This window comes from Fundulus heteroclitus, unplaced genomic scaffold, assembly GCF_011125445.2.
Source record: "Fundulus heteroclitus isolate FHET01 unplaced genomic scaffold, MU-UCD_Fhet_4.1 scaffold_193, whole genome shotgun sequence".
NCBI lineage: Eukaryota > Metazoa > Chordata > Actinopteri > Cyprinodontiformes > Fundulidae > Fundulus > Fundulus heteroclitus.
The window spans coordinates 121,538-147,760 of record NW_023396605.1 but is presented as its reverse complement, the minus strand read 5'-3'; the positions used below and the strand labels follow the sequence as shown (position 1 = coordinate 147,760).

At 43.1% G+C, this 26,223-nt stretch overlaps 2 protein-coding genes across 2 annotated transcripts in view; one reads left to right on the top strand and one right to left on the bottom strand.

Annotated features, from left to right (window-relative positions):
- Positions 1-585: 585 nt before the first annotated feature.
- asah1b (N-acylsphingosine amidohydrolase (acid ceramidase) 1b) lies at positions 586-8,451 on the top strand. Its single transcript, XM_012869614.3, has 15 exons — positions 586-600; positions 2,055-2,249; positions 2,351-2,397; positions 3,395-3,485; positions 3,568-3,654; positions 3,735-3,813; positions 3,906-3,980; positions 4,085-4,130; positions 5,166-5,310; positions 5,387-5,441; positions 5,514-5,595; positions 6,680-6,811; positions 7,099-7,222; positions 7,339-7,395; positions 7,940-8,451. Exons 1-15 carry the CDS (start codon positions 586-588, stop codon positions 8,027-8,029), a joined length of 1,320 nt encoding a protein of 439 aa, XP_012725068.2. The 3' UTR covers positions 8,030-8,451.
- Positions 8,452-9,032: 581 nt separating this feature from the next.
- pcm1 (pericentriolar material 1) overlaps positions 9,033-26,223 on the bottom strand; it is a 29,790-nt gene continuing 12,599 nt past the window's right edge. The window contains 28 exon segments of the mRNA XM_036129623.1: positions 9,033-9,253; positions 9,355-9,478; positions 9,577-9,669; positions 9,752-9,772; positions 9,774-9,946; positions 11,079-11,139; positions 11,227-11,387; positions 12,301-12,436; positions 12,940-12,999; positions 13,094-13,300; positions 13,389-13,523; positions 14,756-14,853; positions 14,995-15,162; positions 15,861-15,987; positions 17,916-18,047; positions 18,228-18,400; positions 18,592-18,648; positions 18,880-19,041; positions 19,186-19,490; positions 19,570-19,735; positions 19,864-20,081; positions 20,169-20,314; positions 21,642-21,900; positions 21,984-22,193; positions 22,287-22,465; positions 22,556-22,726; positions 25,694-25,823; positions 25,932-26,074. Coding sequence (XP_035985516.1) covers positions 9,228-9,253; positions 9,355-9,478; positions 9,577-9,669; positions 9,752-9,772; positions 9,774-9,946; positions 11,079-11,139; positions 11,227-11,387; positions 12,301-12,436; positions 12,940-12,999; positions 13,094-13,300; positions 13,389-13,523; positions 14,756-14,853; positions 14,995-15,162; positions 15,861-15,987; positions 17,916-18,047; positions 18,228-18,400; positions 18,592-18,648; positions 18,880-19,041; positions 19,186-19,490; positions 19,570-19,735; positions 19,864-20,081; positions 20,169-20,314; positions 21,642-21,900; positions 21,984-22,193; positions 22,287-22,465; positions 22,556-22,726; positions 25,694-25,823; positions 25,932-26,074 — 4,041 coding nt within the window. The 3' untranslated portion in view covers positions 9,033-9,227.

Here is a 26,223-nt window from a genome sequence, read left to right as displayed (position 1 = left end):
TCTTTATTCAGAGATCCTTAGGGTCTCATTCTTTGCTCTTACTCTAATGTGCTCATCACTCTACACCAGAGAAAATCAAGATTTATCCGATCACATTACTTTTCATATTTCCTATAACTCCCGTATTTTCCTTTGCAGATTGTACTCTATATGTTTCAGTGTTATGCTTTTTTTTTCTTGTTCTTTTAAAAGCTAAATTGCTTGAATAAGTCAATGTGATCAAGAGATGATTGTTTTGATTTTTGCCAAATGTTTAAGTGATCTTAAATCATTTCCACAAATATGGCTTATTACTCGTCTTCCAGGGTTTTAACAATATTCTAGTCTGTTCTTAATCCATCTTTCATTTCATTAATTCCAGCGGACAGCCTCACCTCCTCCCCAGAGTTCTTTTATGGTAAAGTTTGTCGGAAGAGCAACTATGGACACAATTATCAGAAATTTTCCAAAACATCTGCCAATATTTGTCTGGAAACCACTTCCATTGTTGGTAAATGTGTTTATATTTAGTTTATTGATATTGTGTTCAATTTTTCTCAAACGTTGCAACTAGGATGTGCGAATAAAGTCACACAAAAGTCAAATATGTTCCAGTTGCAGGTATGAAAACAGGTGGAGTTTGGTGGATGATCTTGTCTATGAACAGGTGAAAAAGCTTTAGCATCCGTCCATCCATTTTCTTACTTGCTTTATCCCTCATGGGGTCACAAGGGGTGCTGGTGCTTATCTCCAGCATTTAGGCTTTAGCATTGCAAGTCAATATCATTTATCTCTGTATTTTATGCACTAAAGGCATATGTTCAGAAATGCATATTTTGTTTTTAAAGAGGGAGGAGTATTCAGTTATAAAACTGAGATCGCTCAGGGATCTCTTGACATTGAGGTTTCATTTTATCATTTTTGAAAATTCCAATTCCCAATTACAAAGTGAAAGCACCACAGTGAAATTAATATGACTGCTAATTTCAAGAATTATTGAAAAAATCAATGGAATAAACTAGTTTATTTACAAGCCAATTTTCACTGTTTAATGTAACAGGAAAGTTCCTTACAGAGGTTAAAAACAGGAACATGCATTCAGACAGCACTCACACTTGAAAATGATAGACAAACTAAAAAAAGCATTAGATAACTAGAATAAAACACATTTAGGCCTATAACTAAAGAAGGTGCAAGTTTTTTTTTTTTCTAACTCTGGTGTGCTTTTGAGATACGTGAATTTCCCCTGACTGATTAATAAATGTATCTATCCAAAGAAAGAGAGAACTTTGTTTTATAAAAGTAAACACTAAAACTTATTAGCGAACAAATAAAACATTAAATTCCATTTATGATGAAACTTCTAACTTGTATTCACCAGATGAAACAGAAAAATAAAGACTTAAATATCAAATTAAACACACAATAAAACCAAAGAAAAATAAGTTACTCAAATTTGATGAACAAATAAAGTCAACAAAAATTAAATATTCATAAATATGGTTCAGATTAAGCTCATGAAAAATTATCTGCCATTCATCACTTAATATCTAAAGTTCCCTTAACTAGTGCTTTAAATTGGTTTGGGTGATCAGGAGAATGATGAATAACTTTCCAACTAAGGACAACACTTAATTCATTAAGGAAATTAATTAGGAACGTCGGTGCCTTTGCAGATTTGCGCCCTGGGACCCATCCTGAAACAACCCGTCCATGCTGTAGCTTAAAGTGTGGAGTCCTGTTCTCCTTTCTTATCTGATACAAAACCAAATGTAAAGAGACTCTGGATGGCAAATCTCTAGTTAACAAACATGTTTGGTCACTGTTTCAACACAAAAAGCAGGAGTCACATGCTGAACTCAGTGTTATCGACCACATGAGTGGGATTGTGGTCATTTCATTTCCTTATGGGACAAACCACTATCATCAAAACGGGAGGGGGGTGGATGTGGGATATTTAAAGTTAGGGATTTAGTTTTGTGACAAGGATAGGAAAATATAAAAGTTTATTTATTCGACAGCATTATTTTGATTTCTATAACCACAGATATTGTATTTAATTAACTTTTTTTTAGGGGGGTCGGTGTCCCATCTGGACAATAGTTCAGCCCAAAGTCACGCGGAGAAACATCAACTTCCGCAAACTTGCAGCGTCACTAAAACTGAAAACACAAACAGACGCTCGGCACAGACGGTTAAACATGGCTCGCTGGCTTCTCCTTCTTTTCGCCGCTTCTCTCTCCGTCACGTCGGCGCAGTTCGTCCCGCCGGTAAGCGCGCATCCCGCTCGGTCACCGGTAACGTCAGGCAAAGCGCGTAGCCGTTACCTTGACCGGACACTAACGGCTCTAACTGTCATTTCTCCCCCCAGTTCACAGAGGACTGCCGGGAAGGCATGTACCCTCCCAACGGTCCGACGTAAGTATCAGGGGTAAAAAAAACTGTCGAGTCATGGATGAGTGTGTTTTGTAACGCTTTGTTGTTGAGCTCTGCTGCCTTCAATTGCCCTGGGAAATGTCAGCGTTGTTTCAGCTGCAGACTCCTGAATTTTTACATTTTTACAGGCAAAAAGAGATTTCTGGGTTGAGGTATTAGTTTAGAAACGACACGGATTGACGTTCGTGCTGTTAATATATATATTTATTTATATATATATATATATATATATATATATATATATATATATATATATATATATATATATATATATACTCAGCACAATTCAATAGAGATATCAGTGTTTGACTAAATCGGAAATGAAGTCCAGTCAAATCGTAATCATAGTCTGTTAGTCACTCTTCAAAACGAGAAAGACGAGAAAACATGTCAATCAGAAATGCAGGTATGTCCTTATTTGGAAGTCAGGAGACAGATAAGCTCCTCCCTTAAACTTACCTGTATCTACAGAGTAATAATTGAAGGTTTAACTCCACTGGACCTGTGTTTATCTTTAGACCAGGGAGAACAGGAAGTGTTAGAAATATGCAGGTTTTTTTTTTTCCTTCCAGTGTAAAATCGTGCAAGTGGAATAAAAGGAGAATTTAGGTCGTTTTATACATCTTTACCAGGGTGAAAATACTTGTAGCCGGTGCTTGAGTGGCTTGTAGTCGGGTTACTTCATGTCTTGCCAACTATTCAACACAAATGCTCTCAAATATGAGTTCAGAAGAGAGTTCCCCGGCATATCTGCGTAAATTGTAAATGATTTGTTTTTGTTTTTTATTCATTTTGCCTTAATAGCCCGCCAGTGTCTGCATTAAGACAGCGTGGCACAAATTATGCATCTCCAGCTCAAATTTCTCCGCATTATTAAAAAAAACAAAAGTGTTTACACATCAAATAAAACGAGCACCGTGACTCCTCAAGATCTCATCATCACAGCAGCCATGTTTTTTTTTTGTTTTTTTCTTTCCAGGTTCAGGGGACCCGTCAGCTGGTACACCATCGACCTCGACCTGCCGCCCAGCAAAAGATGGACAGCTGTGATCTCTGAGAAAAAAAACGATGTAAGATGATCACCAGCTCAAGAAAAAAAACAAAAAACTTGTGATTGAACGTAAATGCCACTCAGGATGTCCTCGTTTTCAGCTGGTGGTTATGATCCAAGCCATCAGGGACTTTGCCAATGCTTTTGTGCCCAGCGGGAGGCTGATAGAGCTGGTTGACGTCGCGCTGGTGAGAGCCGCCGTCGTCGTCGTCTTCCCTCGTTTCATTAGCGGTGAAAGGTTTTCTCATCGTTTTCTAATGTCTTACAGCCTCTAATGGTGGACACGCTCCCAAGCCCGTTTAACGAGGAGATCAAGGGAATAGCTGCCGTCTCAGGGGTTCCTCTCGGTAAATCCAAACGAATAATCTATGGTTGGCAAAAAATGCGCCACGAAAAGACGTCCCAGCTAACCTTGTGCCTTTTTACTTCTTTCATGTAGGCGAAGTTGTTCTGTTCAACATCTTCTACGAGGTGTTCACTGTGTGCACATCTGTCATTGCCCAAGATGAGAAAGGTTGGGTACCTTTAAATGAAACGAGTTTTAATCAAGAAACCACCGACTTTACATGAAAATCTCTACCTGGACTAAAATTCTTTGGGTTTTTACTATTTTAACAGGGAACCTTCTTCATGGCAGAAATCTAGACTTTGGCTTATTTTTAGGGTAAGGACATCGAGGATGTACCGATGTCCCTTGAACCTTTTCACACTTTGTCACATAAACCCAAAATTCAGTGTGTTTTTTCATTTGGATCATTCTGGGATTAGTCCAAACACAAAGACGCGAATAAATAGAAAGTGGAAGGAAAACAATATTCCCCTTTTACTCCTGAGGAAATCCGGTTCACCTCCAGAAGCCAAAGATTTACCAGAGATGTGTTTGTAATTTAGTTTCTGTTCAAATCAAGCTGTTCTGTGAAGGCCTCAGAGGCATTTTTAGAGAAAGATCCACCATGAAGTGGAAGGACCACAGCACACAGGTCCGCGATTGAGTTGTGAAGAAATTATCAGTCTTCTACCTGAAAATGGAAGCACAGCAGAACTGCAATCTTCCCAAAGCACGACCACCCGCCTCACCTGACAGTTTGGGCAAGGTGAGCACTCATCAGAGAAGCAGTAACTCTGGAGGAGCTGCAGAGATTCACAGCTTGGGTGGGAGAGTCTGTTGAAAATTGATGTATTAAGATGAAGATGCTGTTTTCTTTACACGGGCTTTGGGAAAACGAGGTTAGTTTGGTCAGATGAGACAAAAATGTCACTTTTTTTTTTTTTTTTTTTTTTACCTAAATGCAAACTGCCGTGTGTGGCACCATCCTGAGCAGGGAGCACGGTGGTGGCAGAGCCATCCTGTGGGAATGTGCGTCTGCAGTAGGAAGTGGGAAGCCTTGCTCCAAGCTGATGGAGGTAAATACAAGACAATCCTGGAAGAAAACCCTTAAAACCCTCCAGAAGGACAACTCTACACATACAGCAAGAGCTACAATAGAATGCTTTAGGTTAAGGTCCTTTAACTCCTGTCCTGGAGGTCCAGTGTCCTGAAACGTTCTTAGATGTGTCCCTGGTCCAATCCACCTGACGTTTGAAGCTGTGATCTAACAAGCTGTGAAAAGGTTCAACGGGACTTAATACTTTTGCTCGACACGCTTTAGTGTCAGCGTTTGCTGCAACGGTTGTGAATAAACGTTGTGCCTCTTCGCAGCTGGGATGTAAAGAACAAGTCGTGGTCCATCAGCGAGAAGCTGAAGCCTCTGGTGGTCAACCTGGACTTCAGGAGGAACAACAAAACGGTCTTCAAGTCGACAAACTTCGCCGGCTACGTGGGCATGCTCACCGGCATCAAGCCTGTAAGGACAACTTGATAAAGAAAATCACGCCTAAGCTGAATAGCCGCTTTAATGTTTTCTTTGCTTCCCGTTTCAGAACACCTTCACGCTGACCATGAACGAGCGCTACAGCCTGGATGGAGGCTACATCGGTGAGATTTTCCCGCCACGCGTAAATGCTTTGTTTTGGTGTGTGACGGTTAATCGTGACTCCTTTGCATCAGGAATCCTGGAGTGGATCATGGGACAGAGAGATGGGATGTGGATGAGCTTCCTCACCCGATCCGTCCTGGAGAAAGCAAGCAGGTACTATCGGAGGGTCGCCTGCGGAAATCATTTAAAAATCTTTTTTTTTTTTTTAAACCAGCATAATAAAACTATACTGCTGCTAATTAGGGTTTGAACAATTAATTGCATTTTCAATATGATCGCAATTTTTAAAAAACGCAATTTCCAAAGATGCTGACCTCCGCAGAGGTCAGCATCTTTTGGCTATGTAACAATTAGTGAATCAGACGCGTCCTGTACGTGTTGGTAAAATGTTAAAAGTGGGTTTGCCTCCACATGGAAGGGAAGACAGTTGCAGCGGTGAGATAATCTAATTTTATTACTTGTTTTAGAGTTTATATAAATCACACATAGCATTAAGTACTGGTCAATCAGTTTAATACATAGACTTGTTTGTTGGTTGCACTTTATGTTCAACAAGGATTGATGTCCAAATCAATTAAAAGCTGTTCTCTTGAATAATATTCTGATCAATAGAAACATTAAAAGCTCTTGTTTTAAATAGTCCTTGTTTACAAACATCTTTATTTAGAGGCCATTTTTGTTGCTTGTGGTTAATGCAGAGAAAAGTCAAAATTGCAATTTTGGTTGAAATATATTGTAAGCAGAACGCATTCATTTCTGCTCTGAGTTTAGACGCTGCGGGTCTTTTAGCAACTAATCTGCACAGCGAGGAAACAAGTTAATTTGTTGTTTTTATATGTTTAAAAAGACATGATAAATTAAACTGGGGGGAAAAAATTGGAATAAATCGCAATACTAAGAAAAAAAAACGCTATTAGATTATTTTCCAAAATCGTTCAGCCCTACTGCTAATATACAACACCCTACCCTGCAAGAGCAACATGAAATAATAGGACTTTGTCACTAGTAGTCTTTGATAAATCTTGTTTTTTAAGTATTGGATTATGTAGTTTCTACCAAAAAAAAAAGAAAATCTAACTCTGTCAAGTGATTAAAAAGAACAAGCATGAGAATACCTAGCAAAAAGCCCCGCATCAATTTACCAGGAAGTGAATAAATCAAGAAGTGAGATTAGAAGCTGCCCGTTTGTTCATGAAAAGTGGATGCCAGCTGGGAGTTTTGTTTTTGTTCCCATCAGCTACGAGGAAGCCAAGATGCAGTTGGCTCAGACCAAGATGCTCGCTCCAGCGTACTTCATCCTCGGAGGAAACCAAACGGGACAGGGCTGCATCATCACCAGGTCCAGGGAGCTCAGCATCGACGTGCTGGAGTGAGTCCTCAAGCTGGGAGCCTTTCATTTGGACTCAAATGTCCTGATTTGTTATTTCCTAAAGTTTTGGAGACGTGTCTTTCAGCTAAGTCATCATAAAACGGAAACGTGTTGCTAAGTGTTAGAAGTCAATTTAAAGTTTCCGTTTTCTGTGTTCGTCATGGAAAGGTCTTGCACGAGGAACTGATGAAATCTTTGGTCTCGGATCACTTGACTGGAGTTTCGTAAGCTCTTTGCTCTGTTGTGAAAGCCCAGCCTGAGGTTTGACCAGACTCGTTGAATTTCAGGATCGACGTGAAGCTGGGCCGCTGGTACGTCCTGGAGACCAACTACGACCACTGGAAGGAGCCTTTCTTCCTGGATGACCGCAGGACGCCGGCCATGAAGTGCATGAACAAGACGACACAAGCCGTAAGCCGCGATCCAGAAGTGGAGCAAACCTCTGCCGGGACGAAGCCTTTTGGGTCAAAGGTTTTGACCGAACTTCCTGTTTTACTGTGGGGTTACATCTATGATCTCTTTTTCAGAACATCTCAGAGAAGACCCTGTATGACGTGCTCTCCACCAAGCCAGTGTTAAACAAGGTAAGCCTTCTCATGACGGTTTGTATCTACTTATTTTTGTTGTATCCACCTTGCGTTGTACCGCATTTGACATCCAGCGCTGGAATTATACGCAACCGTCAGCTTTCTAATCATCTGATTATGTAACAAACAGGATTTAAACTTCAGCTAAGACATTCTTTTATTGACAAAAAAAAAGCATCACAGCTCAAAGTTGCCATGTTCAGATATTGACTTGATTCTCCAGCGTGTTGCACCAATTACCAGGTAACTGATGTCTACACTTTGTGCTGATTAAGATTCACTCGCCTCAGCATGCTGAATGCTCGAAATGGGACGTAACCGAACTCTGTCCTGATTAAGTAGCAGACCGTTTCACCCTTCATCCCAGGGAGCGTGCATATGATGATTATCTAGTCAAAATGTGCTTCATTTCTTTACGCTTAGGTCTCAGAAAACAGTTTTCAGCGATAACGACATACATCACCAGATATTAAACAGTATGACTTTAGGTTCTGTGTGTGTCTGGTATGAAATTTAAGCTTTTTTATTATTTTATTTTTAGTTGACGACCTACACGACGCTGATGCGAGTGTCTGAAGGCAAACTGGAGTCGTACCTCCGGGACTGTCCGAACCCGTGCATGCCCTGGTGATCCTCGGTGTCTCCGGGCTCCTGTGGGTTATCTGCACAGCAGGCGGCTCGACTGATTCAGCACCAAACAAACGCTTTAACTGATTGCACAGCCACTGTTGACCTGAACCGTTCATCCAAACACTGAAGTGCTCTGGACATTTGGACGTTGCTGATTAGGGAGACGCGTTAAGTTTGCAGGTTTGTTATATGGGAAACTAAATCTATGAACCTGTTTTTCTTTTCTTTACATTTCTTTGTATTTCTGTAAGAATCCAGCCGCACTGAGAAAATGTTTGTTTTACCAACTTATTACTGACAAATGCACCTCAATGACGACCTCTTTGTATGTTTTTAAATGTTTAACAAATGAATTGCCAGACTTTATGCTCTGTTTTGTAACAGATGTTTTGTAATGTTTGGAATAAGATCTAATCTACCAAATAAGGGTGTGGCTGATTTCTTTTAAATAATCACTGCATTGGCGAAATATTTTGAGTCATTCGGTTTATTATAAGACAAAAAGAGCAGCAAAATGTTACAGGTCTGAGGATGAGAGGAATCATATTCTGAGCAGAAATACGAGAACTTAGTAGACACTGGTCTATAAACCCCTCCAAACATAAACCCCTCCAAACATATACCATCATGTAAAAAAAGAAAAAAGTACACTTTGTCAATTCTAGAGCTTTGCTAACTTATCTGGTCTTCAAAGGAACTAAAACTATTTTAATCTAGCCTCAAGTTTAAAACCAAAGGAGATATTAAAATGGAAAACTTAGCCAAAAAGATCAAGTAGACATAGAAAATACACAAAACCCTAGAATTGAAAGAGGGTGTACTTAATTTTACAGAGACTTTCTTTTTAACAGCAGCTGATTGAACCATCGTGTCTAAATAATTATGAAAATGGTGAAAAGATGCGCTACAGCAGGACCGACCAAGAACAAATAAAACGCCGTTATCAAACTAATCCCACAACCAGGAAAAACACAGAGGCAGATCTGAACATGGGATGTAGGACAAAAAAAAAAAAAAAAAAAACGCAACAAAGATCAGAAAATTACAACATTAAAGAATGAACTTATAGTGTTGCGCTTCTTTAAAGATTCACAGCCAACTTGTAACTTTGCCCCTTTAAACGAGCAGATTAGAAAAAACACTGGCGGCGGGAGGATTTCCTTCTAAAAAACAGCAGTGTGAGACGTCGGCTGCTTCCTCTACATGTTCTGGGCATCGGGGGTCTCTGAAAAAGGAAAAAAGTGATGTGTAGACGTGGGTCTGACGGGAGTTTGGCAGCTACCCAAGCTGCTCTGATCTTAAAATCACAAACGTCGGCATTCCTACCTGGTTCCTTCAGCGCCTGTGCGTTCCCCACCAGCCCGGTCAGCAGCTCAGCGTTGCCGTTCAGGATCTCCACGGAGAGGTTGTTGTTCTGCTGCTCCTCCACGATTCTCTTCTGAAGCTCCTCCTGGTGTTACACAACAGACGGGTGAGAGCCGGGTCGCCGGGATTTCAGACCGTCTTTAAAGCGGCGAACTCAAAGTTTCTCTGCACACACACACACACCTCACACATCACCGTCAGCTGCAGCGGTAAGTCATCCACCTTGACGAAGTCGTCCTCGTCAGACTTTTGACTCGTGTTGCCCGACCCGATCTCCTGCGGCGAGAAAACCGCACCGGCGTCGACGAAAGGACGTGACAGAAATGGTTCGTCTAGGACAGGCTGAACACAAACTCACGTCGGCGTTGACCAGGACAGGGCGAGTCTGTGTTGGGGCTGCTGCTGGTCGACTCCTTGCCGACGTCCGGGGACGCGTCGGAGCGCCCGGCGGCGGCAGGAACCCCGACTTCACGCTCCTCCTCTGGGTTCTGGGCCTCCACGAGCGTACGCTCTTCAACTGAGGAATCCAAGGTTTCGGCTGAGTTGTTGATCTCTGCGAGACGGGAGACAAAAATAAATAAAAATGAAAATGAGATGGTAAACTGCTTCTCCACCTTTCAGACGGCGTGTCTGGTCTTCATATTTGCTGCTTTATTCACAGCTGAGGTGAAAAGCTTGATAAGTTCTGGTGGTTTTTCAGAGATTTATCGCTCAAGGACGGTCCTACTTCATCATTAGTTGTATTTTTTTTAACTTTTATGTTTTTAAACACCACATTTGGGATTATAAAGAAATTTAGCTCAATGTAGCATTAATAAGAATAAAAATCCAACAAAAGAGTAAAGATAATCTCTAAATGACCAAATCAATAGAAGGCTAACTTCTGGTGGATTTCTGAGTGATTAAATCATCTGTAAGACGCCGTTGTCTCACTACATGAGGAGTCTTGCAGGGAAGCTCCACCCTGGTTTGTTGTGGGTGTCATTTAGCTGCCGAAGAAGGAGGAGCTGAGGACTTTTACGCTGATCCAGCCAAATTCAGAGTTACCGCCATCCAAGCGTGAAGAACTTCCAGCAAGTCCCGTCTTGGAAAGTAAAACTTACCTGAAAGAAGGTAACTCTAACAGAGACATGCTGAGAATCAACTTTGGCACTCGGACGCTAGACGGCCGTCAATCATCACTAAATTCCCAATCATTTCGGGTTTATTTTAGTTTAAATTCAGGAATCACTCGACTCCATCCAAGATGATCTGTCTTTAGAATAGCTGAACTAATGTGCAGATAAATCTGTAACTCTTTTGTAAGCAGGGGAAGCTGATCGTTGGTCCTAGTGGTAGAAAAGGGGGCTGCACCTTCAGGGTTTTCTAGTGGTAGAAAACTCCACATGTGTCCGTTGAGAACATGTTCCTAGGTGACGTCGAGCTCAGCGGCCGGGGAGGAGAAGCAGGTTTCCAGTTAGATGTAGGAAAAAACTTCCCTATCTGTATCCGAATGTTTGATGTCACCAGTTTATATCGGGCTTATTGTTAGGTTTTTTTTCACCTTTGTTTTACCAAGAGGTTTTTTTGTTGTCTATAATTGAATACAAATACAGCAACAAAGTATGAACCTATTTTTTCCTCACATAAAAAGTAAAAAAATAAAATAAAAAGTTGCTAATTTCTCGACACTACATTAGCCTCACCTTTATTTTCTGAGCTGTTCTGTTCTGGGTTTTTCTGGTCAGCTTCGCTGCTCGTTGTTGCCTGGAACATAACACGAAAACCATCTTAATCACACTAAATAAAACAGTTGCCCAATTAACTAAAATAATAATTCTCATGACGGCTAACCGTGGCGCCGCCTTCCTGCGCTGCTTGTCCGTCAGCGGAAACCTGCATCGAGGTCTGGACATCTACGGGTCCCGTCTCAAACTCCTCCATTTCCTCCTCGTCGTTCTCGTCCTCGCCGCTGCCGTAGTTTGTCAGAGCCTGAGTTTCTGCTTTAGACAGACCTAAAGAGAAACAAATGACACCAGCAGAGGTCAAAGTTCATGCGTAAACCTTATTGGGCTCCGCTTCTAAGTAACCAGCCAACATAAGGGGAGAGCGAAGCTGGGATAACAGATCGGTTTTCCTTTCAGGTAGCAGCAACAGGACGTCATCTTCACATCAGGGGTTTCACTGTTAAAACAAGGCTGCAGCAAAACTGACATGAAAACTGGGGGGGGAAAACATGCAAAACTACATATTTTGACCACTAGAGATGGAAACTTCCTGACAGAAACCCATGCAGCTTGTTTTCTTTTTTTTTTTTAATGGTCCATGAGGGAGACACCGTGTCTACTTTTAAGACTTTCCTTTTTGACAAAGCTTATAGTTAGAGTGGCTCATGTTACATGTTTTTGTTCTCTCTCTTTTTTCTTCATAGAAGGTACACCTGGTCTGGCGTTCTGTTAGCTGTGACATCATCCAGGGAAGACAGCTCACCCGCTATAACCATCTAATGTAGAACAGATTACTAGATCAATGTGAGCTTCTGTGCTTTCTGTGTCTCTGCTCTGTCTTCTCTAACCCCAGTCGGTCGAGGCAGATGAGCGTTCATACTGAGCCTGGTTCTGCTGGAGGTTTTTCCTTCCCGCTAATGTGTGTTTTTTCTTTCCACTGTCGCCTCATGCTTGCTCAGTATGAGGGATTGCTGCAAAGCCATGTACAATGCAGACGACTCTCCCTGTAGCTCTACGCTTCTTCAGGAGTGAATGCTGCTTGTCGGGACTTTGATGGAATCAACTGGTTCCCTTATATAGGAACTTTGTGACCAATCTGTATAATCTGATTGAATTTTTCTTTGTAAAGTGCCTTGAGGTGACATGTTTCATGAATTGGAGCTATATAAATAAAATTTAATTGAATTAATGCATCACTTACTGATTGAGAGAGGTAACACGTTTTCACGTCTTTCCTCCTCTTCACCTTCTGAAGCTTCGCTGCTGCTCCTCGCCTCTGTCTGCAGATAATTCTCCTGGAAGGAAGCAGACTCTTGCTTTTCTGTTTCATCTTGATCCTAAAGGAAATGACAAACAAGAACATTGTACAGAAACGCCCCATCAATCAGCCGTAAATCACAATTGGACGAATCTTTTTCCAAATTGGCCTCAATCGGCGAAAAACAAATGCTGAAAAACAACTTTTTCTTCCTATTCATTAACTGCATCAAAAACTCCCAGCACTTTCAGCCCGTAAATGCAGGCTGGAAACCAACAGCAGGAACCTAATGGTTTTTTTTATTTTTATTTGAATAAACTGAAAAAGTTAAGCACACTTGCTTTGACGCATAAAGAGAGTTATCTTGTAAGTCCTTCATTTTTTGTTGGATTGAAAACAACTGCCTCATTAAGAGAACCACATTTTTCTTATTTTCTGGGAATTTATTTTAATAGTCATTGAAATAAAAAGAAATCCAGAAATCAGTATCAGCCCGGAAAAACCTAATTGATGCAGCTCTAATGTAGCGCATAACAATCAAGCTCTAAAAGGGTTTTTATTTCCTTTATTCCAGTAACTCACCTTGTCTTCATCAGCGAATGCAGGAGAAAGTGATTTAGCAGCGCCAGGTTCATTATTCTCCTAATTAACAAAAATGTAACTTTTAGTCTAGGTTGTCACTTTATAAAAAATGACAATGACGGGGGAAAAAAAGGTCATTAAGAGAGTAACTAACCTCTGGGTTATGTTTTGTTTTACAGAGATGTGCCACTTTTTTCTTATTTTTGTATTTTGCTCCCAGATCAGCGGAGTTGTTGCTGTTGTCCAGATCCTGTATCAGCTTAAAGAAGGCCAGTTCATTAAAGAGGATTTCTGAAATCTCCACCAACAGGTCCTCCCCGCAGTCCTTTAGGGTACGGCCCACAAATTTACCAAGAGATTCCTGAAAGGAAACCAGAAAAACAGGCGCTCTGTTAACTTTGCTTCAGCCCGTGGTGGGCCGGCGTTCAGGAGGCCGGCGCTGGTCCCACCTGCAGGATGCCTCCCAGCTGTTTGTGGAAAAAGCGAACAAACTCCTTGCTCTCGTCGCGCTGCTGGGTGAGGTTCAACACCATGCGGCGCACGGATGTCAGCAGCTGATGGGAACACACCTGGTTCATGTTTTCCTAGAAAGAAAAGAGAATAAACGCCGTCATTCCAGTTTCCAGGGAACACACAAATCTGCATCGGGCCTTTCATGAACCAAATCAACACAATCTTGCTTTACTAGACACAAAATCGACCTTTCTACACAACACTGTCAGTTCTGTCCTAAGTCCTGCAGAAACCCAGTTGGCCGGGCTGAAGAGAGGAGCATATGAGAAGCAGGGATTCTGGACAGAAATCTCCCTGAAAACCTCTGGATGGAAACGTTACAGCTTGGGTTCTAAGGTGGCCTCAGATTCGGAGGAGAGCAGCGCTGGGAGCAGAAGGGTGTGATTACTTTATCTCTGCTCTGCGTCTGAATAAAAGGCTGAAACTGGATGAAATCACTGTTTTATCTTGTTTAACTGAGGAATCAGTTATTATTATTTCCCACAACAGTACCTCAGTTTTGTGAAACATTATAGACGAGGGTGATGTATGCAGTATTAACAGTCAGGGTACTACTAATCATTGTAGAACTACACTGCAAAACGGGAACTAAAAGTAAGTAAAATTTTCTTAAAAATGTGTATATTTTTCCTTGATTTGAGCAGCTAAATAAGACTATTTGCCAATGGAATGAGAATTTCCACTCCTAAAATAGGATAATTAGATATCCTGCACTTGAAATAGGATGATAGAGGTGAATTGTTCTTATTTTAAGTACAAAAAGCTTATTCCATTGGCAGATAGAATGATTTACCAGCTCAAATCAAAGAAAAATACACTAATTTCAAGAGGATTTTACCTACTTTTAGTTCCCTTTTTGCAGTGTATAGATGTTAAAAACAATTATTCCCACTGCAAAAAGGGAACTACAAGTAAGATATTCTTGATTTGAGCAGCTAAATAAGACTATTTGCCAAAGGAATGAGAATGTTTACCCCTAAAATAAGCTTATTGGCTATCCTGCACTTGAAATAAGATGATGGAGATTAATTGTTATTATTTTAAGTGCAAAAATCTTATTCCATTGGACTTACAAGATAACTCTCTTACTTTTAGTTCTCTTTTTGCAGTGCCCTTATGCGATTTCTTTTATCACTAAATAAATGCAATTGTTGAGTGAGATTATGCTACTATAATAGAAAATGTATGTAATTAAAGGCTTTTTAAACATCTTTACCACACACACAGCCTAAGGTTGTTGATTTTTTTTCCACACAACCACACAATTAGCCCATAAAACTCTGTCCCACATCATCCCCCGTACCTTGAGGAAGGGAATGACTTCTGTCATGATGGCTTTAATCTGCCGATCCAGCTGCTGGGTGTCGATCTGAGGGCAGTGCACACCGTTGGCCGCACTTTCTGCTTACAACAACAACAACAAAAAAAACACACACACACAACATGGTTTGGCACAGACGTTTCAGCGGCGCATGAAAAGAGACGACTGAGCCACACGTCTGTGGACATGTTGAGGGCAGGCGGCGTCATGTGACCGTGTACCTTCCACTGGGTCAGCGGGGTTAGCTGAAGCACCGTTAGCATTTGTCACCTCGGACCTGCTTGCACCTGCAGGGCCGGCGTTGAAAGGGTTAAACTGGGCTTTAAGCTTCATGCGCTCATACTCCCTAATCCGTGCCAGAGCTTTGTCTAAATGAATCACCGTGTTGCCTGTCAGAGTGGCACAGAAAGGAGAGCAAGGAGAGAGAGAGAGAGAAAGAGAGTGAAAAGTTCAAAAATCAATGGAGTGAAAGAGAAGAGGAATGGAGCGAATGTTAATACAACCAGCTTTATGCTACAGGATCAGAGTTTCCCAGCCTCCATCTTAATTTAGTCCTGTGAGGTCGACCAATCAGCCTATAAACCCAGAGCTGGGCAATATGCACCAAAAGTAATATCTGGATATTTTCAGGCTGTATGTTGATATACAACATTAATCTTAATATGTTTTTCTTTTCATAAAGTCATTACATCAAAGCTTTCTCCCAAATGTCTCCAAAGCACATTTTTCACAACCAGCTGTAGATAAATAGGAGAAACAGCTGAAAAATAACCCACTGGAGTACATAAAAGGATAATTAGAACCCAACACAAACCATCTCCATATAAACGATATAGTTTCATGTTATATTTCTTTTTAAAAAATCTCAGTATTTTTAAAATCTTGATATATTGCCCAGCCCTAAATCCTAATGCGTAAACTGGTTGGTTGGCAGAGATGAAACTTGAGAAGCCCTGTTAATAAAGTCTCAGATCCTCCAAGTTACAGGCAAAGCACTTCAGTTTACAAAGGTAGAGAAAAAGAAAGTAGCGTGAACTTTGAAATGCCGTAAAAAAAAAAAAAAAAGAGCCAACATGTGTCGCCATACCCAGGTCATCATTAGCAAACGGCTCCAGGTTGGAGGAGGTGGACATGTTGCTGTCGTTGTCGATGGATTCTGCATCTTCTCGCCTCTTCAGGTCCTGTGCATGCCTCAGGTTCTTCTCCAACACCTCCTGAAAAGGTTAAGCTTTATTAAGCTGCTGCTAGACGGGAAGTGAGAGCAGATGATGTCGACACATTCACCTTTTTTAACACCTGTACTCCTACATAAAAAAACCTGGAGACACTGGGGGAGGAAAAGGAAGGGTGGGGCACGTTTTATAGATGCTAGAACGGCTTCTCTAGCACTTTTCTAAACGAACGGGGGATAAAGTCCAACATTTCACACGTCACTCTTGAACAAAGCCAATATTCAGACAGACAAAAGACCTGACTCCCAATTAGCACAACTCTGGGGACCTTGGGGGAGAACAAAGAACACATGTCTAATCTGGCTAAAGAGACGTCGGGAGATGGGGGTCATTTTTTATAGGCAGGCTTCTGAGGCTTCGCTGCAGAGTCAAATTCAAAAGACAACGAAGGGAGAGAGAAAATTAAGATCAGAGAATAAAGATACAAGGAAGGATGACAGGGGACAAGATAGAGACGGATGAAAGGAGGCAAGGCTGGGTGAGAAACTAATGAAAGATGCAGTTAAATGTAGAAGAGGGAGGATGTTGAGGAAGCCACGAGACGGGACGGCTATGAGGACAGGAAGAGACATGAAGACAGACTTCAACAGAGACGCAGAGGAGAAACACACAACGTGAGAAAAGCAAAAAGTTGGCGACTTCAGCGCCTCCCAAACGACTTTGTCACATTTCAGCCACAAACGTCAATTAACGTTGCTGGGATTTTTATGTGACAGATCGACACAAAGTACCGTATATTTCAGACCATAAGCCACACCGGATTATAAGGCGCGTTAAATATTCTTCCAAAGTGTGTAATATCACTCCTCACCTCCGTGTACGCTGCTCTCTCCTGAGAGGGAGAGCTATCCGTCTCTAGCTGGACTACACTGCCCTATTTCTAACATAAGGCCAAAATAAACGTACCTTTTATACTGAATTAACTTACTAGGTTTATTGTTGCTAAGACTGCCTTACATGAATGCACTTCTAGTTTAGACATTACAGTGAGGCAGTTTTGTAGACAGCTCAGGGATCCATTCGGGTACACAGTGTACCGTAATGCTCCTAATATCCACTGAGTGGAGCGGCTTCACTGTTAACCAAAGTCGTACTTACACATTTTAACACATTTTTGAGCGCCTTGTACCACAGAAAATCAGTCAGTAAGCACAACAGTAATGACAAATAAGGCGCACCAACAATTTTTGAGAAGATTTAAGGATTTTAAGTGAGCCTTATAGTCCGAAAAATACGGTAGTGCTTTATTGTGTGGAAGGAAAATGACAACAGTTTTATTTATGTATTCAGTCCCCATCAGATGTCACCTAAGAGGTAAATAGAGTTTAATCTTAGAGTGAATAGATTTGTTCTGTGAAGACCTTAGAGGAAGGATGAGAAATTTAAAGTTGCTAAAAGTTTGCCATAAACCACAAAGAGGACACGGCAATCAAGGGGCTGCTGGTGTCAGACGAGACCAACATTTTACTTTCTGGCAAACATGCAAAATGTTTTTTGGCGGCAGCATCGTGGTGTGGGGATGATTTACTTCAGCGGGGGACAGCAAAGGTCCTCAATGTTGATGGGAGGATGGCCGGAGCTGAACGCTGCGTGATTCTGGACGGGAACCTGCTCAGGAGATTGGGAGCAGGCCAGAAGTTCACATCCAGGCATTTTCATGTATTAACAACGGCCTAGTCAAAGTCCCCGCCTAAATCCAGATGAGAATCTGTGACTTGAGTTGAAAATTGATGTGGAACAGGCCTGAGCTATTTTAAAAAAAAACATTGGGCAAATGTTTTAGTCTGTACCTCCACAGACCTCGCGTTTTATTACTCGTCCCCCGATTTGTGAAAACACATCGAGGTTTTGAGTGATCTGAACACTTTTGCAAGGCGCCGTCTAAAAGCCGAGCTGGAAAGAAGACTCACTTCATCGCTGGTGATCAGACTCTGGCTGGGCGTGAGCTCCGACTGAGAACCTGCTGTCCACACTACAAAGCCAAGGGGCGGCAGCTGATCCTCCGCGGCGCGCCTCACTGCCAGGTGCTTGGTCACAATGTCCTGTGGGAAACGCACGATTAGGGCGCCGCAGCGATCGTCTGATATGTCAGTGTTTGGTTTTTTCCCCCCTCCCAGATCATGGTGTCACATTGAGATTTCTCCAATAAATTCACACACGCTTCCATTTGCTTAAGCAACGCTGGCTTCTACACACAGAGAGGAGAGAGAGACGGGAGTCACCTGCAGCGAATAGAGAGCCCGCTGGCGTAGGTAGTCCGTGTTGAGCAGCTGCAGCTCGTGGAAGAGCTCGATGAGAAAGTGGGGCCTCGACTCGTTCTGGGAAATCAGCGTGGCCACCTCCGAGTAAATCGTCTCCCGCAGAGCCTCGAACAAGGAGAAGTCGCTGCTCGCATCTACGAGCCAGAGAGTTCAGAGCAGCGGCTTTAAGTGGATTTCTTTTTACATGTTTTAACTTGAATTTTAACTGTCACAATTTTCCAGAGCAAAAAAGGCTGCACGAAAATGTCCACATGTAAATAAAAAGGCATGCGTGGTGGTGAGGAAATGAGAACCAAATGGAGGGAGATGTGCATGGGGACTTTACCTGGAGCTTCTGTGCATGCAATTCTGTTAGAGAGGAAAGGTGTTCTCCAAGCATAAGCTGCAAGTGGGATAAATTAAAAGCAACAACGCATAAAGAAATTAAAAGAGAGGTAGAGTGATGGCAAATGTGCAAAGAAACATAATTGAATTAACTGGATGCTGGAACTATACATGGGGGAAAAAAAGGAGTTTGAAAATAATGATAAAAAGGAATAAAAATAACGCGAATAATAAACGTAGAGGCACTAAAAACATCGGACAGACTGAATAAGGGGGGAGGGGGCCGTACCAGAGGAGAGGTCGTTTCGTTTGTTTCCAGGCTTGGTCTTGCTGTCCAGTTTCTCTCGAGTCAGTTTGTCCAACAGAATCTGATTCTGGTCTTTGTGATGAGACGAGGGCGCCCTCTCCTGGGCGAACTCTGCACTGCTGCTGCAGCTGTCACTATCTGGACCTGCCGCAAGAAAAATGAAACAATGAACTCTTTTCTATTACGTTTTATACGTCCATACAATAATAATCCCATTTCAGGAGCTAATTTCTTCCATTTCTATAATAAACTGTGAGCTGAATCAGAGCGGTGATTGGGCTTTTGTACCGTCACTGCTCTTGTGCTGCCCTTTGCTCCTCCTGCGTCTGTTCTTGGGAGTTTTGCTCCGCGAGGCCAGGTTGGCCTGTGCAGACGCCCTTTTACCCGCCTCGAAGGTCTTTGTGACCGTGGCGGGATCAACAGCTTCAGGAATGCTGCAAAAGCTCTCCTGCAACGCCTTGTCAAACTCCTGCGGCCTCGACTGGCGTTTGGTAAAAGTGGGGGAGGAGAAAGGAGAGTCTTGCAGCCCTGCTTTAGACGGGGGGTGCCGTGCGATGTTGTTCGCGTAGGACGTGTTCAGCCGTGCAGCGGATCTGATAAAAGAGGAAGACAAATTTGAACGGGTGACGAGCAAACGTCTCGTCGTAACAAAACAACGGTTCGTCGTCGTACCCTCTCTCTGTGGCTGTGTTGAGGGGAGAGCGCTGCAGTGGAGGAGGATAACCCAGGTACTCGGTTTTGACCGACGAATTCTGACCCAGCTTTTGTCGTTCGGGGGAAGCCGGACTCTGAGGAAACTCCCCCATGGCGGCAGGGAACGTCGGATACAGGTTGAAGCCTGAAGAGAGGAAGAAAAACCTTTTTAAATACTTTCTAGAACTGAAGTTTTGGCCCCACTGTCGAATAAAAGCAACTTTTCCTTTTCTTCACTTATTGTAAAAACTAAACCCAAAACGGATGTCGTACTGGGAGAGAATGGAGATAAGGCAGCGGCGGCCATGTTGCCGGCTGAAGGTTGCATCGCAGAGTGAAAGGGAAGGAAGACGCCGGGGGAGGCTGAGGGGCTGGCGCTGGACTCCTGGGCTGAGCTCTGTTTCTGGGTCTGCCATCCGCCTGCTGAGGAGGAAGAGGGCTGCTGCTGCTGCTGCTGCTGCTGAATCAGATCGTTCAGAACCTGTTTCAGTCTGGAGGGGGTAAAAAAAGGAAGACATTTCAGAAAATCTACCACCTAGCGGGACTGAAGTTGTGTTTATTCCTGTTACTTCTTTCACCTTTGAACGTTGTTCTGCTGCCAGGCCAGCTGGGTGTAGCACTGGTTAAGCTGATGCATCACCAGGTGGACTTGAGGCGAGGACACGTTGTTGGGCAAGACGCCGTAGTGACCCGTCAGCAGAGTTTGTAACATGTAGGACAGCGTCTGTGGCAAAATTTTAAAAAATAAAGGAATAATGTTCAGTGACTGAGCAACGTTTCCTTTAACCTGACGCCGCCAGATAGATTTGCTTTGCATATCCATCTGGAAACCTTCGGTTGAAGTAATTTTGGGAAGGGGCGAAAATACTGGTTAGCTGATTGGCCTATGTTGGTGATAGACGGGCCAAATAAACCAATCAGATCAACGAAGCATATGACGTATTCGTCAAAACACAACCACAAGCCAAGCTACTCTTGCTGCTGCAGGTAAAGGCTCGTTAGCTCAGCAAAGAAATACTCTGTAATTCCGATAAAACTCGCTCGATAGCCACGCTAACGCTAGTTTCATCGGCTGAAGCCGCCATGTTGTTTAGACTGAACTGTCGTGCTTCTCGTTGCGTCACACCTCAACCCGCCTCAAAGCCAACGCTGATTGGACGTTCGTTTGGTGAACGGCTCCAAATTTTCTTTAACGGAGGGTAGCCAGACTGATCTGCGAGTGAAACCTTGAAAGCTCGCGAGATCAGGGTGGTCTCACGAGGCTACGTTTCCTTATGGACGTAAACAAAGCAGGCAGTCAGACATTTGATGAATCGTTCAGACCCAGCTCAGCGTCATGATGTGACGCTGCAGCTGTAGAGCATCATGCAGCTGCTCGTAAACGTATATCTCCTGCTAAACTGATCAGATCTCGGCTAATTTGAATCTTTCTTTACAGCCCACGCCAACGCTGGGGCTTCTTGTAATCTGAGTAACGATTAACCCACATTTCCTTCAGACTATTCCTCCTTCACCACTACACACGGTCCAAACCACGCTCACCACAAAAACTCTACCTGCCACGGGAAAGTCTGCGTGCCTGGCGCTTCAAATATCATAACCTTTGAAATATTGCATCCAAGCTGTTCTTTGCCGTTGCGGTGCTGACACAGCTATGGAAGACTGCAACTCGTTATATCGCTCGGCTTTAACCAATAAAACCTGAACTATGTCATTAAATGGTTATTTTGACCTTTTTTAGATTTGACCAGGACGTTTCTGTGTGTATATGTTTAAGATATCAACGGTTTATGCTGAAATACGATAAACCATGTATGGAAAAACTCATTTTGTGAGACGCATTGTTCCTGCCATGAATGATTTAAGGAATAATGCAACAAATCCGGTTTTAATTTGGGTTCGGACCGTTTTCCTGACAATGACACACCCTGTTACTGCCTTTAGAATCAGACTAAAGAGATTCGACCTGAGCGTACGGCCGTTCTCACTGAAGCGGATCACCTGAGAGGCCGTCCCCCAGTGAGAAGCAGCGTCGTCGCCTACGCACTCACCTGCTGGTCCTGCAGCAGAGTTTGACACATGCTGGTGCTGAAGTCCAGCTGTCTCTGGAGCTGGTTTATCTGCTCCTGCCACTGACACGTTCCCTCGGCGAAGGAGAGCTCAGAGGCCCAGCGCAGGTTCTCCTGTCGACGAACTCCTCCCTGCTGGCCCGACGACTGGTTCAGACTCCGGCTCTGCTGCTTCGCCTTCGTCTCGTTGTGAAGATGGCCGTCAATGTCGCCGGAATAGGCCGCCGGAGGCTTCAGGTTGCTGGAGCGGTAAACGGACAAACCTTAGAAAGAGATGAAAGACGCGCCGGGTTGGGAAAAAGTGCGTTTTCTGCCGGCTTTTACCTTCCCTGATTCTTCCTGCTGCTGTAGGACGCCTGGTTCATGCTTGGCGTGTAAAGGTGGAGGTCGTCGTCGGGGCTGCTCTCTGTGCACTCATCCTGCTCCTCTTCCTCCTCAGCGCAGATCTCTGAGTGATAGTCCTCCTCTTCGTCGTTGTCCTCATCGTCATCTTCATCCAGGTTGCAAGGACTGGACCCCCACGTGGCCATGGTTCTAAAAAACAAAAACAAAATGCAGCTGTTGGTGCGACCACTATGAATAATTACCACAGACGCTAAAGGCCGTGCAGAACGGAGCGTCTCCCACCGTTCGTCCCTGTTGACAGACTGCGACAGGGTGGCGCTGCCCTCCTGGTCCTCCAGCTGGCAGGGGGAGTCACAGAGGCCGCTGCGTCTCTGCTGTTCAGCCATCAGGGACTCCAGGTGCTTTCGCCGCTGCCTCAGATCTTCTCGTAGGATCTGCCGCCGCCGCATTTCGGACCACAGCTGTTGGCGGAACGACACCAGAGAGCACTCCGTAAGCAGACGTCGCCCCAGAAGAGGCCGCATGCTGGGCTGAAAGCTGCGGTCTGTTACCTCGTTGTCAGTGACGGAAGAAGCGGCCGCCTCCGGCGCGGTGGGTTTGAGCACGGCTAAGTTGGTTTTGGGTCCAGAGGATGAAGAAGCTTTGACGTTGGCAGGGGTGGATGCTGCCACCGGAGCCTTCCTCAGCAGACCCTGCTGACTGGCTGTGCTCGACACAGATGACTGGAAAGGAGCAGATGCGTTTTTTGTTTTTCAGAATCAGACTTACTTTAATGATCCCAGGGGGAAATTATTTAAGCATTTAATCAAAATGCTCAAAACCAATCTCAAATATTGCATACAGGTCATGTTCAAAGCAAAAGCATGTCTTTTTTTATGATATCATTAACATTTACAGCAACTGTGCTGTATTATGACTGTCCTGAAGAGCCAATATGTCTGCTGTGGACGGCCATAATAACTCTCTAATAACTCTAAATTACATTTGGGATTTTCTTTTCTGACCCGGTAAAATAAAAGTACATAACCATCAGTTTAATGATATAATTTACATTATAGAATTTGTTAGGGCTGCAAAAGATTAGAAAAACATGAAATCAGAAAGTTATTTTTTTGGGAATATTGCAGTGACTATGATTTCAATTAGCTCAAGTTTTCGCCACCGCTCTCCCTGAGCTTTAGGATCTCAGGCACTAAAATCCGTATCAGGAATGAGAGGAAAAGGCAGGGAAAGGCCATCCTAACAGCCACAGATTTTACTTACAAGCAAAGTTTGAACGCACAGAACGTGAAATATAACCAACCAAATATCCCATCCAAGCAAAAACAACAGAGCACACATTGCAATGACGTCTAACGATCATGAGTCGATTTATTACGTGCGCTAGAATCTATGTAAATATGATTTTGGCTCAATGTGGCTTGCCATGCAGGAGCTGCCATCTGACAGATCTGGCGGAGGGAGGAGGCACAGCAGAAGAGGATGTGCCGGTATCCGGACGCTGGGCAGCAGAACCCTTTGCGAGGCACATTTTAGAGTCGAGCTACATACTAGAGCTTCTGGCTGCTTACTTCCTTCTCTGCAGGAGATAAGGCTACATAGACTATCGATCTGCTGCACAGACTTGGATCTGGGCAGCGTCCCTCAGCTTAAGCCAGAAGCACTAACATTGGGGACAATGGCAACCCATCACACAGTGTAGCAAGGATATGGATTACTACAGCTGGACATTTTATATCCCACAGCCCACATTTAGCCTGTTTGATGTTCCCGGCTGCCCACTGAGGGTCAACAGAAAATCCCAAATTAAGCATTATTTCAAAGACGATTTGAGCCGTTTTTCTGTTAGGGCAGCTACTTGGAACAATTATAGGTTTTAATGTCATCTTAGGGTAAAATAAGAGACAGAATTAGGCAAAATGCGGAGTATTTAACGATCCGCGGTCTTCTATGCAAGCGCTGCACAATAAATCGTGTTCAGAAAATAAATGTGTGCATTAATATAATTGCAGAGGACAGTTTGGAACGCTACAAAAGTTGATTTTCTTCCAAATGCAATGAATATGCACCTTGCATGCCAGTAAGATCTCGTTACATGGAGTCTCATTGTAGTAGATGTTCATGTCTTGAACAGATTGATGGTACTGAAGATGCTAAAGATGGTTGTGCAGCGCTGCTTGCAGTATTTACTCACGCACTTTATCTTTCTTATTACCTGAAGTCAAAGGTAATGTGACCAACTGCGCTTCGGGATTACCATATTTTTCAGACTATAAGGCACACTTAAAATCCTTAAATCTTCTCAAAAATGTATGGTGCACCTTATATTTCACCTTCTAAACTAGAAGTGCTTTCATGTAAGGCAGCCCTAGCAACAATAATTTAATATAAAAGTTACGTTTATTTTGGCCTTATGTTAGAAACAGAGCAGTGTAGTCCAGCTGCTCTGTCCTCCTGACAGAGACAAAGAGCTCTCCCTCTCAGTAGAGAGCCGTGTAAGGTGAGCAGATTTGATTTCTGTAATGAAAACTGAAGACGTCTCTGGTTTTGTCAAGCACAGAATCTCTGCCTGGAGGTTAGTTTGTTTTGTCTGAACTGCACCGCCGACGGGGGGCGGGGGAAGGTGCGTTCGGCTCTTCTCCGTCGGGACAGCAGCAGGACCGGGTAAATACCTCTTGTTGTCCTAAACTTTTTTACTCCAGCATGATACACTGATATCAGGGACATTTCCAGGGGCGGAGTGATATTACACACTTGGGAAGAATATGTAATGCACCTTATAATTTTAAGTTTTTATGGTAACTTAAAATTCCTCCCTGTGCATGTGTGGGTTCTCACCGGGTACTCCGGCTTCCTCCCACAGTCCAAAAGCATGACTTTTAGGTTAACCGGTTACTCTAAATTGCCATTGGGTGCGAGTGTGCGTGCACGGTTGTTTGTCATGTATGTCCCCGTCCAGGGCGTACCCTGCCTCTCGCCTGGTGACAGCTGTGATCCTGGACAAGCGGGTATAGCAAATGTATGGATGGATAAAAGTCCTGTTGTCGGTATTTTTCTAAAGGGCTTTGGGAGGCTGGTCTTAAGAGGTTAAGCTGCAGTGTTTATGGTCATCAGAAGGTTGCAAAAATCATTTATATTTATTTATTTATATATATATATATATATATATATATATATATATATATATATATATATATATATATATATATATATATATATATATATATATATATATATATCGCACTCATTTAGTGTAGAATAAATCTAATACATTTTTTTTAACAATTAAAAGCAACCAACAATCTGGCCCTTGACAAAAATCATAGTTACTCATGTGGCCACTAAGGAAAAAAAAAATTGCCCACTCCTGCTGTAGATCCACAGCTATGGATATGAATCGTAGCCACTAGTGGCTTCTAACACAAACTCTACCTACAAGACATGTGACAAGAGCTGCTCTCCTTCCAAGGCCTTTTTCATCTCCTACATCTGAAGGACGACAATTTTAATGATACCCTCCACAGAAAAGGAATGCAGTTTTGCCATTTGTATATAGATATTTTTTGTTTATATGAACTAATCAATTACTTTTGCAGTCCCAATAACTCTGTTACCTCAAATATTTTCCATGTCAGCAAATCCCTAATTGAACTGCGGCTACTGTTGGTGCGATCATTAGAACGACGTACCGGATGGTCGGGGCAGGCCCACTGCAGATCCTGGATCTTGCCTTGGATTTCTATGAGTCTCTGTCGCTCTTCATGGAGCTGCCTCAACTCCTGCTTCTGCTGACGTAACTTCTCCTCATACAACTTTTCCCTGTCAGAAAACAAAAAAACAAACACAGCGGAAATGTAATCAATCTCATTGGATGACTCAACAACACAAAAGTGCGAGACTAGTTGTTAAAGTTTTATTTTACTACACCTGGCCTTGCTGGAAAGCGCCAGATCTCTGGGGCTCTGCCTGGATGCCGCCCCTGAAGCCCCGCACACCGTCGGCCTGGTGTTGTTTGGCTGCTGGTGTAAAGCTTCATCGTCATTAGCTGTGGTCCCGTCGGTGTCATCACTCTGCGTCACATACAGATAAATGGCCTCACGGTTTCTTTACCAGAATAATGCAGATTTTTTTTTTTTTTTGATTCTTCAAAGACTCAAACATCTCGAGAACATTAATGACGTTAAAGAAGCAACTGCTCTCTGTTTTCCAAACACTTTGA